General features: G+C 40.9%; 1 protein-coding gene across 5 annotated transcripts in view; it reads right to left on the reverse strand.

The window, feature by feature from the left end:
• DSCAM (DS cell adhesion molecule) overlaps positions 1–18,577 on the reverse strand; it is a 614,601-nt gene that overhangs the window by 34,604 nt on the left and 561,420 nt on the right. For all 5 annotated transcript variants that reach the window (XR_010594753.1, XR_010594754.1, XR_006176627.2 and 2 more), the window contains 3 exons: positions 11,487–11,517; positions 5,128–5,243; positions 1,693–1,842 (listed from right to left, as the gene is read on the reverse strand). Coding sequence is in view for 1 of the 5 variants with exons in the window: in XM_005304452.5 (XP_005304509.1) it covers positions 1,693–1,842; positions 5,128–5,243; positions 11,487–11,517 (297 nt within the window). In the remaining 4 variants the exon portion in view is untranslated. The remainder of the gene's footprint in view (positions 1–1,692; positions 1,843–5,127; positions 5,244–11,486; positions 11,518–18,577) is intronic.

Below are 18,577 nucleotides of genomic sequence, written 5' to 3' on the forward strand. Positions count from 1 at the left end.
GCTATAATCCTAGACCTTATGCTCCTTGAATGCAAGGAACAGAAGAGTCTAATCACTAGACTTCCAAAAGGAGACAGAACAAATGGAATGAAGGCCCTAGCAGAGCCCATTTGGATTGTGGACGCGGCAACAGTTGTACCCAACTTTTGTCTTCTGAATAAAAGTTTAGATTTTGAACAACAATTGTGTTACAACTTAAAAAAGGATGATTAAACAGACTTTTTGCAATCACATATATGGAGTCCGATGGATGGATGGATGGTCTCTGCATTGAGGGGGATTGGCAATCTCAGACTTCCAGCTTGTATGGTGAATTGTTACTTCAACAAATCTGTTTAAATGCTAGTAGCTATTCCTGGGCCTCAGCACAAACAGCTGGGCTGTTCTTCCCTTGCAGCAGAGAAGGCTGACAATTGCATATCCTTGAGCCCCTCAAATTCATTTAAATGAGTCAGTTAAATGTGGGAAACTACTCAAAATTCTAAGACCGGTCCTGCGCACAGTAGGGGTGCTGGAACAATTTGCATAGAGGGGGTACAGCCATTGAACCAAACTGTAAGCCCTGTATACGATGGAAACCACTTCAAGCCTGGGGGTGCGGGAGCATCCCCAGCATCCCTAGTTCCAGCATCTATGGTGCACAATGTTACTTTCAAATATTCAAGGAATATTAAAATGCACAATAAATATATTTTACACGTTTCCCACCACACTTGCTGGGGTGCATGTGAACCAGACTATTGGGCTTGATTAAAAGCCCATTTTAAGTAACAGTATTTCCATGGACTTCAATGGGCTTTGATTTGGAGGAGATAAGGGATGGAAAGTGTAAGTATTCTGGGGTGTTGTCCAGCCTCTAATCATCTCTAGGAAAGACAAGTACTTTTGGAGTGCAGGATCTTGCAGCATTAAAGATAGTTAGATTTTAAACCAATGCAGTGTTCTATTATATTGTTCATTCTCATAATCTTGATTCTTCAATTTAATAAACATCAATGACAGTATTTGATCTTTGTATTTCTATACATCCTAGGAATTGTTTCTATACTTCAAGTATGCCACATTACACCATATTACTATCTAATAAGTATTCCTTAGATTTAATGAAACTTTTTCAATTATACCGATATGGAACACATTTATAACTGAGTTTAGGAAGAATGTAGTGTAATAGTACATTTATTCATTTTGTTTAAATCATTGTAAGATGATCTCAGCATGGATATAGCTGGGAAAATGGATCTAATATAGTAACTAGAAATGTAAATTTTCAAAAATGCAGTAATCAGAAAATGTATTTCTCATATCCTAGAACATTAGGAACAATCACAGTTAATTGAGAAATGAAATAAAGATTGATTGCTGAGAAATAAATACCTATTAGCTATGAAAATCCACTAAAAACATTTACTCAATAGAGTCTAGATGCTAAAATGCAGCATAAATTTCCTTTGAGGAATATTCAGGTCTGAATGACCTTAAATTACATCTACATTTTAACATGCAAAAGAAACTTTTACTGTATTAACCTTAATATGTACCACTTTTACAGTGGGTCCAATTGTAAAGAGACTATTTCCTGCTGCACAAAATAGTTTCCGCACTACATTCTAAATAACGGAAATACCACGATAATATAAATACTGTGGTAATGATATCTGCTATAGGTAATATAGTCTCTTTTATACTCACTTGTTCCTGGCCGGGCATCAGAAACATCAACCAATGGTCCAGTAGCTTGTGAGACAGACTGGTAATGTACTGTATGAGTAACTGTCAATGACTTCTGTTTAGATGTCTCTCCAAAATCAGCATCAGTTAATAACACTGTTGATCTGTCATCTATAAGCAACAGAAAATGAATATTAAAATAATCACATTTTTGTTGATCCTTAAAAATAGTTTAAGTCCTCAAGTTTACACAAAACTAAAGAAATGAGTATTGCCTGTGGGCCTTCATTTGAGATATGATGACTTTAAGGGACACAGATAGGCTTTTTGTGTATCCTAAAATTTAGAAACTATCTATTGCCTGTAACAATCTTTTGCCTTAAGTACTTGGACTTTTTCCATTTTGTAAACACTGGTCCCCCCAGGCCCTTCATGTTTGTCATTAGCATAAGTGATTGCATCTGTGATGTCGAAAGGAGATTGGTAGCTCACTTGTGCTCTCTCTGTTCTGGCTAGCTTCGCCTCTGCAGCACCAGAACAAAAATATTGCAGCATTAGGGCCTTCATCCAGCAAAGTGCTTATGAGCTTGCTTTAGCATTTGAACACTCTTGTAGAAGTTGGTGGGACAAATCTTGTGCTTACAGTTATGCACATGCATAAATGCTTTTGTGGTCTGGAGCCCCTGGGCCAAATCTTGCCTCTTCCTTATGTTGCAAAGTTCCTGCAGCAGAGCTGACTCCACGTACAGCTGCATGGAGGCTTTTTCCTATCTGCACAGCAGGATTGGTGGAGTGAGGTACGGGAGGGAATTAGACCTCAGGCCGAGTAGGGGAGAAAGAAACACTTGTGAATCCACTACTGCATGGATTCTCTTCAAAGAAATAGCAGAGGCCACTGCGGAGGATTCCTTCCGACTTTCCATACAGAATCTCCACCCCTCCCTGCACCAAGCCAGGCTACGTGGGGGAGCAGTTGGTCCTGTGGCAGCTAGTAGCTTTTTTCTTTACAATTGTGATCACAGTGCTGTTTTTTTTTAAAGAAGCTATACAGAATGCAGAGTATGATGCCCACTCAATCATACAACATTTAATAATAAGTCCCTTCCTGCCCCCACTATAATCAATGGTAAATCTTCCATTGACTTCACGCTTGCAGAACAACTACATTTGTATGCTTAGTGTTTACTTGGTCTCAGACTCCAGATTTTATTTTTACATTATTACAGTCTTTTTCCTCTATTCTTAATAGCAATGAAAACCATGGGGAATTCCTGCTCTCATACAATCTATAGCTTTTTAATGCATTTCTAAAGGGACTGCCAGCAATGGTGTTTCTGTGAATTTACCTATCAGCTGTGGCTGATCCACTGCTTCTAACAATTGTTTTTTGTTTTGTTTTGTTTTTTCAACTGACAAGAGAACATTAATGTGAACAATTCTGCACAGTAACATAACTGGCATTTTTTGCCCAAAAAAAGCCCTAAATAGAATGAACGTTATGAAACCAAATTATGCGGTCCCTGGCAAAAGAGGAGCTCTTAGTCCGGTCATGAATAAAACCTGCCAAAGCCTATGTGAAATCCTGTCAAAGTGCTGGCTTACTATTACTGCTTTGTGCCGCACACTCTATTACTGTGGCACCGATCACATTGCTGTAGTTAAGGAGCTAATGGCATTTCCATTATAAACCCCCTATTGCCCAACTACTATAACTCAAGAGTGAAATCTCTTTCATAAAAGATTGAGCACAGAAATGAACTTTGGAAACATAAAGCTGGAAACAAAAATGTCCATGTTGCAGGTGATTTGTGGATCTCATCTTCAAAGCAACCTTATAAACTGTGAAACAGAGAAAGGGCTGAATCCTCTGGTCCAGCCAAATCAAGCTAGCCTGGCCCAGGATGTGATGGGACAAAGTTAGCTCATTCTTCTCCAATTCTGGGACTGAGTAGGACCCTCAGAACTAAGCTACATTATACCTGCTGGCTCCACTGTTCCCCTCCCCTCTGACCACATCCTAAATGTGACCACTACATATGCTCTATATCACTGGAGGATTCCTCTATACAAGTGGAATCCTCTTCTGACCACTTAATCATAGAATATCAGGGTTGGACAGGACCTCAGGAGGTCATCTAGTCCAACCCCCGGCTCAAAGCAGGACCAATCCCCGGACAGATTTTTGCTCTAGATCCCTAACTAGCCCCCTCAAGGAGGGAATTCACAACCCTGGGTTTAGCAGACCAATGCTCAAACCACTGAGCTATCTCTCCCCGCTAACTTAAGCTAGTTTCAGGTTTGCTTTAGACTGCTTTTTGTCCAAAATGGTAAAAATCTGGCAACATCAGCTCCCTCTGTGAGAGCCCTGCTATTTTGTATAGCAAGACACTCATTAGATCAGTTGTTTTTGCGAGCTTTCAGCCATTTGGGGATGAACTCATAGGGAAATTGCTGTTTTTGTGAGATTTCAGATGCATCCCAGGCATAACGTAAGTTATTTATGACTTTTGACCTGAAACCAGAATGACAGTGGTGATTCTGGTTCCAGGAGATTTGGTATCCAACCTTCTGAAATGTAAAAGATTTCAGCTTCAGGGTCCCAGTTTTAATGAATCTCAATTTTTTCCTTATTTATTCAATGTAGCAAAATACAGAATAACTTTTGCTATAGCTAGATAGATATATAATTACGTAGTTTTATATAGATTTGGGTGGGAAACAATTTTCTAGACCTGCAAAAGTTTTAGAGATTTTTTAATTTTTTTTCTTGTCCCAAATTTGGGGCAAAAAATTGAAATCTCAAACATAAGAATGGCCATGCTGAGTCAGACCAAAGGCCCAAATAGCCCATTATCCTGTCTTCTGACAGTGGCCAATGCCAGGTGCCCCAGAGGGAATGAACAGAACAGGTAATCATCAAGTGATCCATCCCCTACCGCCCACTGCCAGCTTCTGGCAAACAGAGGCTAGGGACACCATCCGTGCCCATCCTGGCTAATAGCCATTGATGGACCTATCCTCCATGAAGTAGTTCTTTTCATTTCACAAGCAGATAGTCTGAAAAAAATTTCAGATTGGGTCAATTAAAACATTTTATTTCAGTAATTTTGAAATGTTTTGTTTTAATTTCAACCTTTTAAAATAACCTCTTTTATAATAAACAAATTAAAATTTCAAAACAAAAAAAATCATTTTAAAATGGAAAATTAAAGTTTTCATGTTGAAAATGTCAGAATGGAACACTTCACTTTTTGCTGCCCTACTCTACATTAAATTTGCTAGGGTTCCTTAAAGCTCAAAATGATTCATATGTAGAAAAGGCTTCAATTCACTTTTCAACCGTGACAAATTATCTTGTAAATTAGGACCCTAGCCCTTTTTATGTGTAAAGGATGCAGTGCAAAGTGCACCAAAACATGTATTATATAAAGCAACATAAATGCATTGACATTTTACCAATGGTCTCCATTGTGTCCCTCTCTTCAATCAGAAGCTGAGCTCTGGGAATATCTATGTGCATCCTCAGTGTCTGCTGCTGCTTGTTAAGTGTATCTGAGGTCCTGGTGTTCTTACTAAGCACAAAAGAGAGACAAACATGAAAACACCCCCCATATGAAAAGATACTTAAATATTTCCTTTTTAAGAATCCATTCAACTTAAGCTAATAAAATTACCATAGTCACCAAAATTCTCATACATTTTATTTTCTTTCTTTGTACTTTGAAGCAAATAGGTGGTATTAATTTAAAGTATGTGGTAGGGAGATGAGAAAAAATAGGTGCGGGCAAGGGACTGAGTCTGCCATTATTCAGCGGTTTATCTATCGAAAGCCCTTATTAAATCTTTTCGATGCAGCTGTTCAATATTGAAACTGATGGAAACAGTTATAAAACTGCCATTTTTTTGCATTTCTAAGATTTGACTAATGAACCCTTCAGCTGACCAAACAGGTCAGTGGGAAGATGGTGTCTTATATAAATTTCTCGTATTAAGTAATTTTCAGCAATGATTTAAATCCAGAATATCATAAGAATTGGTAAGTTAAGAAATCAATCAAACATTCATTAGAAATTCCATTAATAATAATGAATTGCATAAGGAAAAGTGAAGACTTGAGTTCTGTTGACATTGCAGTAGTAAGAAATTATAAACCTTGTTAGCATTCATGGATTAACTCCTTTCATTGGATTTGGTATTTTAGAACAGGACTATAAAACAATTATTGTATCCTCACACAAGCTATAACAATTTTAAAGTCTCTGTACCAGAAAATTACTCTGAGAATGAGCCATCTACTAATAAGTAAATAAAAATGGGTAATAAAACTGAGCAGCGTAATCATATGCAATACAGAAATCGCGGTAAAATCCTCCATATTACACTAAAATCCAAGGACCTATTCACCCCTTTTCATGGAAATGGTGAACGGAAGGAAGGAACTCTCCATACGGACCCCCTTGTTTTCCATGAATCATTTTGTAAGAGGAATTTCCTCCCCTCACAAAATGGGCAGCAGTTATGCCTCTAAAACCAACAGATCCAATGGGACCACCAGAACTGAGCTAGGACATATCTGCCAGACTCTACTTTTCTAGTCTTTTCCCTACTCTATCTTAGGAATTATGGCCCCTACCAACAGTATTTAATGAGTTTATTCTCACAACAACCCTGTGAGGTTCATAGACTCTTCCTAGATTCTAAGATCTGAAGGGACTATTGTGATCATCTAGTCTGACCTCTTGTATGGCTATAGAACTTCCCCAAAATAATTCCTAGAGCAGCTCTTTTAGAAAAACACCCAATCTTGATTTTAAAATTGTCAGTGATGGACAATCCACCATGACCTCACCCACAAGAAGCCTTCTTCACAAAAGTCTCTCTTTCTCTCTCTATCAAAATTCTATCCTGGAGATGAGAAACCCTCTCATTAAAACTGATTTGTCTCCATGAATAGATGTTTTTTTTTCAAAGAATTGGCATTTTCCAACCAAAAAAAATTGTTGAAAAATTCCCAACCCACTCTAGTGACTGGGTCTTTGACATTAGAAAATCCAGGCTATTAGCATCAAGGGATTATAACAGGAATCAGCAACCTTTGGCACGTGGCCCATCAGGGAAATCCGCTGGCAGGGTAGGACGGTTTGTTTACCTGCAGCGTCAGGAAGTTGGGCCAATTGCAGCTCCCACTGGCCATGATTCACCATTCCAGGCCAATGGAGGCTGCAGGAAGTGGTGTGCTGGCCGCTGCTTCCCGCAGTCCCCGTTGGACTGGAATGGTGAACCATGGCCAGTGGGAGCTGCGATCAGCCAAACCTGAGGACCCTGCAGGTAAACAAACCATCCCGGCCTGCCAGCAGCTTTCTCTGATGGGCCGCGTGCCAAAGGTTGCCGATCCCTGGATTATAATCTCATAGATAAGGATTCCAGAGACTACTTCCCTAACAGGAAAAATATAATTTACTTACATTGTAATTACTCTGAAATGATAAAAAAAGAGACTCTACTGATCAAAAGCCTTAAATTTGTCTCAAGGTTGCTAATTAGCTCCCTAGACATTGTGATGGCATGTACATAACATACCTCATTTATTGACTATGGATACATATTTTTGTTTGTTTGTTTTTTAAGCAAGTGAAATGCATGATGTGTTAAAGTTTGTTCAAAACTGATTAAAGAGATGAACATCATTTTGAATAATCGATCTAGACCAGGGGTCGGCAACCTATGGCACGCGTGCCAAAGACGGCATGCGAGCCGATTTTTAATGGCACGCTGCTGCCTCCCGGGGTCCTGCTCAGCCTGCTGCCGAACAGCAGGCAGCAGCGTGCCATTAAAAATCCTGCCCGGCCCAGCCCGCTCTTCTCCGCCCCACACCTACCGCTCTCTCTGGCGGGGGCAGAGGGCAGAAGCAAGCTTGGTGCTGCCGGCTGCTGCTGTAGGGCAGGCTCTGCCAGCAGCCAAGCTTCCCCCTCCCCCGCCTCTTCCCCCAGCGTGCTGCGTGGAGCCCAGCCTCCTCTCCCTCCCTGCCACCGATGGCCCTGGCGAGGGAGGGGGGAAGAGCAGCTCCAGCGCCCTCGCTGCTCAGACCAGTAAGGAGGTGGGGAAGGGGGGTAGGAGTGGGGCGTATCCCTCCAGCCCCCTGCCGTGAGCCGCTCCGGGCAGGGGGCTGGGAGCACCCCCTTGATCCCAGCCCTCTGCCCTGACCCCTGCACCCCTTTGCACTCCAGCCCCCTGCATCGCCCCCCATGACCCCATCCCTGATTCCTGCACCTTCCACACATACCCAGCCCCCTCACACCCCATGCCCTGACTCCTGCACCCCCTCACACGCCCCCAGCCCTCTGCCCTGACCTCTGCACCCCCTTCCACCCCAACTCCCTGCATCTCCCCCACACTCCATGCCCTGACCCCTGCACCCCCTCACATGTCCCCAGCCCTCTGCCCTGACTCCTGCCCCTCCACACATACCCAGCACCTCCACGCCCCTGCCCTGACTCCTGCACTCCCCACACATACTCAACCCCCCCCACCTCCTGCCCTGACTCTTGCACCCTCCACATCCCCACCTTGAGCACCAGGTTGGCAGCGAGCTGAGCAGGGCCGGCGGCTGGGACCCCAGCTGGCAAGGGGCCGGCACCCAGGACCCCAGACCGGCAGCGGGCTGAGCGGGGCCGGCAGCCAGGACCCTGGCTGGCAGAAGCCAGCAGATGGAACCCCAGACCTGCAGCAGGCTGAGCCGCTCGGCCCGCTGATGGTCTGGGGTGCTGGGGTGCCAGCCCCACTCAACCCGCTGCCAGTCTGGGGTTCTGGCTGCCAGCCTCTTGCCAGCTGGGGTCCCAGCCCCCGGCCCCGCTCAGCCCGCGGCCAGTCTGGGGTTCTGGCTGCCAGCCTCGTGCCAGCCGGGGTTCCGGCCGCAGGCTCCACTCAGCCTGCTGCCGGCCTAGGTGAATGGAACCCCAGGCCCGCAGCAGGCTGAGCAGGCCAGCGGCTTAAGCTCAGCATTTTAATTTAATTTTAAATGAAGCTTCTTAAACATTTTGAAAACCTTGTTTACTTTACATACAACATTAGTTTAGTTATATTATATATAGACTTATAGAGAGAGACCTTCTAAAAAACGTTAAAATGTATTACCGGCACGCGAAACCTTAAATTAAAGCGAATAAATGAAGACTTGGCACACCACTTCTGAAAGGTTGCCGACCCCTGATCTAGACATTAACCCCCCACTCAATTGAATGACTAAAAAAATATGTACATTCACAACAGGGTTGAATCTTACACACCCATTTATACACAAAGGGATTACATATGGCACCTATGTAAAACTAAGGTCATTTTGGATGCTTGGCCAAGAGTCATGACTCTTCATTAATTTTTGGGGCTGAGGTCAGTAAGTAGGTTAATGCAAAAGAGGTATGGAAAACTATTCCTTTGTAAATGTGAAGGCTGGGTTAGAGATTTCAGGGGCAACGTATGTTTTAGTCTATGCTCAGAATTAGAAACATGAGCCAGTTCCTTATGCTAATCAATGATGAACAGTGAAGAGGAATTTATCTGGAACTTGCTGCCAAAGGAAACATCACCAAGCTGAGCTCAAATACTAGTAACTGTTACTAATTTGAGGTGCGAGGGGCAAATCATACAACTTTCATTAAACTGTTAATAAGTGGGGCTTGAGTAGCTTCCCCAGGGATCTGACTTAAATACACCAAACCAAGGCATTCAACACAAAGACTAAAGCACCATCCTTAACCCTTTTTATTCTTAAATGCACTCACAGGGGCACAAATATCCCCAAGGGAGATTTCTAGACTTTCTAGATTTGTATAGGATACTAGGTTTTGGTATAATATAAAGAAATCTTATTCATAATGTACCAACAAATTTAACATATGTGACTGTGGATTATTGGGGTTTTGTCTCCTTTGTCTAAAAAAGGCCTAAATTTTCAAAAGTTAACTAGTCATTTTGGGAGCCTCAGTTTTTGGTTACCCAATCTGAGGTAACCCTTAAAGGGGCCTGATTTTTCAGAATGTGCTGTGCACACGCCCTCTGAAAAGCAGGCTGCCAGAAAGTGCCACAAGTTGAGCACCTTTTGAAACTGTCGTAAATCACTTTTGAAACTGTCACTTTTGAAACTGTCCTAAATCACATATTTTTTTCAAAATGCCTATTTTGATAATTGTTTGCTGTTATTTGTATCTTTAAAAGCTATATATGCAGTAGATTTTTTTAAATCAAGCAACCAGGTTTTTAATGGGATGGGGGAAGGAATGACTATCAATACTCACAAAAATTAAAGGTTGGAAGAAATGACTACAGATAAGTAACATGATAGCTGTACTAAAACATTTTGCCAATGCAACTTGATCTGATCTGCTATGTTAGTACTGGGTCTCTTTTGAGCAGAGGCATGCCAAATATGCTGAACTATGTGGGTTTTTTGGGAGATGGAGAAACACCAAAGAATGACTCTATTGACATTATTTTTACTTGTCGCTTACAGTTAGTGAGGGCTCCAATCCTGCAAACATGCACATATGTAATTGTACCCACACAAGCAATACTACTGAAGTCAGTGGGACTCTACAGATATGTAAGTGTTTGCGGGATGGGGGTCTATATTTGAATCTAGGTTAACTGATTAACCCTATGTATCACCAACACACCAGACAGAGATAGTCTAATAACTAAGGTGTGCCGTAAATTCAAATGAAATCTAAAACCTCAGAGATGGGGGAGTTTGAATTTTTGAAAATGGTCCAAACTGGCAAATCATCAGATATCCTGGAGGTTTTTATTTTCTTAAAAATAAGTACGATTTTCAGTTAATATGAACCAAAATGGTCCTATTTTCAAAAACCCACAATGGTTTCAAAGTTCAACATTTTTTCCAGACAAACCAATAAACACTGAAAATATGAAATTTCCATATTTGTAGGCTATTGTTGCAAGAAAAGTCATTTTGTTGTCATTTCACAAAAGAATTATAGTTCTGGATAGTGAAATGACTCAGAACAAAACAGCAAAATAATAAATAAACTGTCCCCACTTTCCGAAAGCTCTACTTATAATCAGCTAGCAATGATATGTGTGTGCGTGTGTGTGTGTATGTATGTGTATTGTATTTTAAAATATGTGCTTCCAGGCATTTATTGCCTTCAATAAGATGATCTCTGAAGAGCAATTCCCTTTATGCATATTATGAATACACTTCAGTGAACAGGCAAAATGTCCAAAGGGACCTAAACATGTTCTGTAATTTAATCCAGTACCTCCAAGGGTTCTCAAACCTTTTTATATTGGGGTTCACATCTTAATAGAGATATTGTCTCATGGGTCACCTTTTTTGCCACTTATGACTGTACTGATCACCTCTCTTTTCACTGATTGAATAAAATCCCTGAAGCAAGTTCAGCAACTGCTTAAATGCACATCCAATATTAGCAAAAAGAAGAACAGGAGTACTTGTGGCACCTTAGAGACTAACAAAACACGGCTGTTACTCTGAATCCAATATTAGGAAAGTGTTCAATGCATCTTCAGCCTCTTCTAACATGATGGGGGAAACAAAGAGGTGAATCAGCACCATGTGACTGGCCAGATTTCTGTGGAACTCTGCTTGTCTCTGGACCATTAGAAAACACTGTCCTCATTCCTAAGAGACACTAAAATGGTGTGTTTGGCACATACATACAAAGAATTCAGGAATGGAAGGTTTAATAATTAAGTTGTTCCCAAGAATGATTTTGAATATAATCCCTTGAACCAGAAACATTATTAAATTTGGAATTAATAAACATTATTCTTACCTCATAAGCATTTCAGCCAAACTCTTTGCATCTAGAAGAAAACAAGGCAAATATTAGTACCCGATAAGTAGCTAGTTAACACTTTAATGTTTGTGCCACAATGAAAGTTTTTTGGTAGATGGATTATTAAGGAGTGGAAGATTCAGACCAGCCATTTATTAGAGATTATTCTCTTTCCTCAGATCAGCCATCAAGACATAATAGCCTCTAAAGCTCCTTATTTTTGTTAAAACTGCATTTGACTATCATATATCTTTCTGACACACAGAGCATGTATAATTCTCCAGTGGCAGTGAAAATGCTCGGGAACATATTAAAGGCTTTATTGCAAACTGTTCGTCTTGACTTTGAAGAAAACTAAATTTAGAACAGAATAGAATTTAACTTGAAAAAGCTAAAGAAATTCAGTAGAAGAGAGAGACAACATAAAAACGAGAACAGCCCTAATAAAAGCATTAGCACTGTCCCTTCTTCAACACAATTAGCTTAAAAGAAATCAAGATGAGTTAAAGCAGTTCGCAAAGTTTCAGGTACCTCTGAATAGGAGCAGGTCATGACATGAATGAGCAATTCCCTACCTAGGCACCACCAAACCAAATCTAATTGCCTGGAGAATTGGCCAAGGAAGATCACAAAAGGCTGAGCTTCTTTGGTCACTATCAGGTATCCACACCATTCCATTAGCTATTATGCAGAACTACCCCTTTGTGTTCAGAGGGAGCCCTACATACAAATCAGTAGGTAGCAGCTTATTCCCATAAGAGTCAGTCATTCAAAACTATCCCAGTGGGTGGACCCTTATTCCCTCACAACTTCAATAGGGCTCCAATCAGGAGTAAAGGTCCATTTGAGTGCGTGTTTTTGTGTTTCAAGCCACTAGTTTTTAATTCTTATTTTAAAACTTTCCACGGTAATCCCCTAAGAACTAAGTCTCACACTGAGACTCTACCACCTTGAAGTTTCTTTTGTCATAATGGTTCGCTGTATCCTCAGCCTGACTTCTTTGAGGGACTACATCTTCCAGACAGCAGTTGGGAACTGGCAGCAAGGACAAAGCAGTTCTCATGGGAGACCAGGCCAATGGAGGAGGGCTGTTCAGACAGATAGGAAAATGGGGTGCGTTGGGTCTTGTTCCTCCCAGGAGTCCCAATCCAATCTGACATCCAGTATTCAGAAACTGTCCCACCTGCCTCTCACAAAAGTCCATGGTGGCTCTTTGAGATTAGCTAGCTCCCCAGTTAATATATATCTCAGAAAGAGGAAGCTTTTTATGTTATTTATTATGAATATTTATTTACAGGTTTTCCAATTTCCAATTTCTAAGATTATGGTTTTTTTCCTCCTAGAGATCCAAACTCAATTTGCATCTGTAGCCTCCCTCCCTTCCCCTCCTCCTGCTCCTTTTATCTGTTTATTCATTTGCTACAGATTATCTAATTTTTAGATTGTAAACTGTCTGGGGCTGGGAGTGACTTTATGTTATTTGTTTGTAAATGTCTCCTACAATGGAGTGCTGATCCCTGCTTGGAACTGCATAGCAACAGAGAAATACCCTTTGCTGTTTATGTGCTCATATGCTCCTTGAGGAGGGAAAATTGTAGGCACGAGTCCCATCAACAGCCCCAGTGCAAAGCCAGCAGTTATTTCAGGAACAATTGTAATGCCCACCACCTCTGAGTATATCACAGTCCTGATCACTTCACAAACCTGTGCCATGACAACCCCCACAGCTAATTTGCCAACTCCAGACTGGATAGCCAGGGACCTGTAGCAGATTGGGATAGCCAGCTTCCAGATGGCTACAGCAACCTGCATCTGGACTCATATATGACCTCCTCTACATGGGTGTCCTGGCACCTGATGGTTGGGGTAAATTGATCACCAGCCTCCAGAAACATCTGCCTCTTCATGCAAAAGTTCTGGAGCCACTGCAGATCATCCCAGGTCCGCATGATGATGTGATCTCACCAGTCTGTGCTTATGGCCCTGCTCCAGAAGCACCAATCTACATATGAGGAGTCTACAGCTAAGGCATGAACAGCATCAGCTGGGTTGTAACTGGCATGTGAGTGTCCCTCTCTGAGAGGTGCCTTCAGCAGGCCAAAAACTGACATTGAAATGCCCACCGGCATCTCGCAGATGCTCTGCCTGATTCCTGAAATAGGACTGACGGCATGTGGTGGAGAAGTTCTTCCACTGGGTTAGAATCCATGCTGATGGCTCTGGCTCTTGGGGGTGTGCAGATACATAATGGCTCAGCTGGATATATTGATGGGCAAAAACCACTCAAAACACTTCCAGCGTACTCCAGCTGGACAGACAGACAAGTTCTCCCACATCCCACTATGAACCAAGCCTGAGAGTGACTACAGTTGGCGAAAGCGCTAGGAACTCTCAGATATCATGGTCTATGCCCACCGAAGCTGAAGTTCTGACTCAGATCTGAGCGGGGAAGTACGGATACACTAGCGTGGTTGTGAAGCCCAGGTTTCAAATGCAATGTGGATGCTCAAGTGCAGGCTTGGAAACACTGAGTCTGCAGGCACAGGTCCCACAGACCCAAGCTTACAATGCTGTGTAGACATTCTCATAGGCACCACTGCAACTACTATTAAAATAAAGCCATTTCTGGGTATCATTATCAACAGAGAGAACAGATAAAAGGGAACCTTTTGAAGGCTGGTCGACTCAAAGTCTGTCTTTCAATGTTGCCTCTTCTATTTGTTTGCAAAACGAATATAATTATTTTTGTGGCATTTTAACAAAAGAAAGACTGATGTGCATCCCCCCACATCCAAAACATGAAGTAATTTAAAAACTTGTGAGTCCAGAAATCACAAGCTATCCCAGAACAACAAAGCAGTGTGCAGGTGCAACAGAGGGAAAGAAATGTGATAAGAAAACAAATCTCAAGTTTCAATCTTTTAAGGAGTTGTTCTATCAAATACTGGTCATGTGGAACCCTTAATTTACCTTTTTCTCCCTTGTCTCCTTGTTTGCAAATCTATCAGCATGTACAGGATACTGGCAGAATTTGTCTTTATCTTCTCCCTGCCTCTGCTGAAATCTTTTACATTCCTTAATCACCTCCGGGGTCTACTGCATGTATTGCAAGTTCTTCATACACGGTCTTTTTAAATGTCACATTTCTAAACTTCCAAAGATGTAGGAAACAATGGGCAAACCATTCACATGTTCCAGGAGACAGGAGCATATCACCACTAGCTTAATGCCTCACTCTTAATGGATTTTTATTCAACTTTGACTATAATGCAAAATGGGTTCTCTTTGCTTTTAAAATCCTACAGGGATTTGCAATACCCTACATCTTGACACCAGCCACCTTATCCATATACGTTGGGTTTTATACCTCACTCTGACTGAAATAGCTGAATGTTTGTTCTCCCCTTCTGCTCGTTCCATTCTTTCAGTTTAAACCTTCTCTTTCCCTATGCAATGCAAGAGCAGATAGCGGGGGACGGAGAGAAGAGGGGGCTTTTTCACTTGAAATGCCCCATCTAATTTGAATCACTGTGCCACTGAGCCTCTCTCTCTCTTACATCAACGGGTTTTGCTGTTAACAGTTGATTGACAATTTATACAAATGGTGCTACATAATAACAAGAGCAATATTTTTAAAATTATAAACCAAACTAAGGGCCTGCTTCTGCTTCCAGCTGAAGTCGATGATGGTTTTAACATTGACTTTTAGGACTTGGCAAGGTCTTTATGTACAAAAGACAAGGGAAAATGAAGCTTATATTGCCTAGAAAATGCAGCCATTGATGCAAAGTAAGTTCTGGTTTCTTGCAGCTCTCAATTGTGTTTCTTGGTGCTGACAAGTTACAGCAATATCTGGGATGATGGAGAGACCAGATCCAAATATTATCCACAACTCAGACTTAACAACGTTACTGTGATACATAAAAACTCTCCTCTACCCTGCAGGAAGCTTTAAATCAGCAACTCATAGTTCCTACCGTGAGACTACAGATAGCTAGAATGCTGGTTGAAACCAAGGACAAGTTTTTTCATTAAATGTTTGCTCCTTTTTTAAATTGCAGCCTGTCCAATTGGCTCTAGAAAGCAAATACACTGTGAATCACCCAGTGCCACTTGTCTGGAATAAATGCAATGCAGCATCAATATGCCCACGCGTGTGTCCTTTTCCCTTGGTTTCAAGCAACCGCTTTCCAGATATTCTCAGCTGCTGCTCAGCTATATTGTGCTCCTCACTGTATCTGGAAAAAAAATGGAGTGAGTTTATGTTCTCATCACCACAAATATGTGGTAGGGTATTCATATTCTGATTTAGCTGGCCTTACAACATTTGTGTAAGGGAGCATCTCCTCACAATTTCACCCAGACTGCCAGAAGGAAACCTGCAGCCCTATGCAACGCTGCATAAAACGTTGAATGAGAAAATGCTGCAGTTTAACTGCAGGACCAATATTTAGCACAGCAACTGCCCAAGTTGGTTCATTGCCTCAGACAACATAATACATAAGGGCTATATGTGCCTTCCATGCTCTGCACAGAGCTTACATGTGCATGGCAGTGACTTACTGAATGAAAACTAATGTACCGAGACTACAGGAAGGGTTACTCATAAAGTCTGTGAATACTTTACACATTTGGTAAAAAACACCTGTGCCAATTGCAATAAGACAAGAATATGTTCAAAACATTAACTGAAGCAGAAATTCACACTCATTGGCATGTTATCTGTACATGCTAGAAAGGTTTCTGGTGCATGACTACATCAGGATGTGAAAAATGGGAAATCGAGTTTTATATATATATATATATATATATATATATATATATATATATATATATATATATATATATATATATATATATATATATAAAACCCCCATTAGGGTTGACTGGGGAAATCAGAACTGTACTGCAGTTTTAAATTGGGCTTTGCCATGTATCAGGTATCATTCTGTGCTGGTATCTCTTGCTTGGATTAAAGTGAGCTGAAATTCAAAGCAAAGGAGATACTGTTTCAGTAACAGTGGGGGCTAGATTAATAGCAGAAAAAGAGTGAAAGTCAGCAGTTTCCTTGGTTCTACTATATATTGACCTCAGGCATCACTTGACCTCCTAGTGCCTCAGCCAATATGGCTGAAAAATTGGGTAAACAACTGGTTGAAAACCAAGTAGTGTCTCTGTACTGAGAGTTCTTGAATAAATAAATAAATTATACATCATGCGATATTGGAGAAAGACAATTTTTTAGCTGTCTCTACATTTTAAACCAATCAGTAAAATGCTTTAGAAGGAAGAGAATACTGGGTAGGTTGCTTAATTTGCCTGGGCAGAACTGAAGCCATAACCCCATTCTAGATCATAACCGTAACCCCAAATATAGATCATGGAAAGAATGCTCTTATGAAAAATGCACTGCAAGTGACATCAATCTATGAAAAAGATGTCAGGGCCATGTCAAACTTTAACTGTAAGAAATATTTTGACATTTGTTTTGATCCTGAAATGGGATGAAAAGTCAAAATATCAACTTCTATTCAGGAATGAAAAGTTTAGATTCAGACTTGTCAAAACAGAGGTGTCTGTAGTGGGGTTCTGTAAGGACCAGCTCTTGGCCCTATACTATTTAATAATTTTTATCAATGACATGGAAGAAAACATAAAATCTTTCCTGATAAAGTCTGCAGAAGACAGAAAAATTGAGGGAGTGGTAAATAATGAAAAGGAAAGGTCACTGATACCAACTGGATCAGTTGGTAAGCTGGAGGCAAGCAAACAATATGTTTTTCAATACAGTGAAATGTAAGATCAGACATCTAGGAACAAAGACTGCAGGCTATATTTACAGGATGGGGGACTCTATCCTGGGAAGCAGTGACTCTGAAAAAGATTTGGGGGTCATGCTGGATAATTAGAATAACATGAGCTCCCGGTGTGATGCTGTGGCCAAACCGACTGATGGAATCTTTGGATGTATGAACAGAGGAATATTTAGTAAGAGTGGGCAGGTTATATTACTTCTGTATTTGGCACTGGTGTGACTACTATTGGAATACTGTGTCCTGTTCTGATGTCCACTATTGAAAAAGGATGTTGTAAAACTGGAAAGTGTTCAGAGAAGAACCACAAATAATTTTTCTCTGAGTTGGATTAATTTAATAAATTAGAAGAACTTTAGGGTGAGTTTCACACTCTATACAGTTTAACAGAATGGGGTCTTGAATGTCTTGATAATGAAATATTTACACCCACTCATTGGCATGTGAAAAGTCCCCATGTAATGTTCCAAAGCAGGTTTTCATTAGAATAGGTTGGCAGGATGCTGAGGATTCTTTTGTAGCATTCTGTGTGTATGGAAAACATGCCTTATATCAAAAGACTCAAGGAGCTCTATCTATCTAGTTTATGAAAGAGAAGGTTAAGGGGTGAGTTGATCAGAGTCTACCTTCATGGGGAATAGAAACTTGATAGTAGAGGGCTCTTCAATGTAGCAGACAAAGATACCATGAGATCCAATGGCTGGAGGTTGAAGCTAGACAAATTCAGACTAGGAACAAGGTGCACATTTTCCCATGAGGATAATTTATTATTGGAACAATTTAACAAGGGCTGTGGTGGATTCTCCATCACTGGCAATTTTAAAATCAAGGTTTAGAAGTCTTTCTAAAATATAGGTTCTAGTTATGCTTTAACAGGAATTAATGCAGGGAAGTTCTATAGCGTGTGTTATGCAGCAGGTCAGAGTAGATGATCACAATGGTTCCTTTTGGTTTTATAATCTATGAATCTATGAAAACTCTAATTATCAGAGTAAAATTACTCTGGATGTGCATAATGATAATGCTTTTCACCCAATGATCTCAAAGCACTTTACATCATTAAAGGATTGAGTCTCACAATATCTCTGAGAAGTAGGTAAGTATCAGTATCCCCATTTTTATGATGAGGAAAACTGAGGCACAGAGAGGCAAACTGTGACATGACTAATATCGCACAGGAAACCTACTGAAGAGCAGGAAACAGAATCCAGGTCACCTGACTCCCTGTACTGTGCTTTAAATACAAGATCATTCCTCCTCTGATTAACCTACGCA

The sequence above is a fragment of the Chrysemys picta genome, chromosome 1, assembly GCF_011386835.1.
Source record: "Chrysemys picta bellii isolate R12L10 chromosome 1, ASM1138683v2, whole genome shotgun sequence".
In the NCBI taxonomy this organism is placed as follows: Eukaryota; Metazoa; Chordata; order Testudines; family Emydidae; genus Chrysemys; species Chrysemys picta.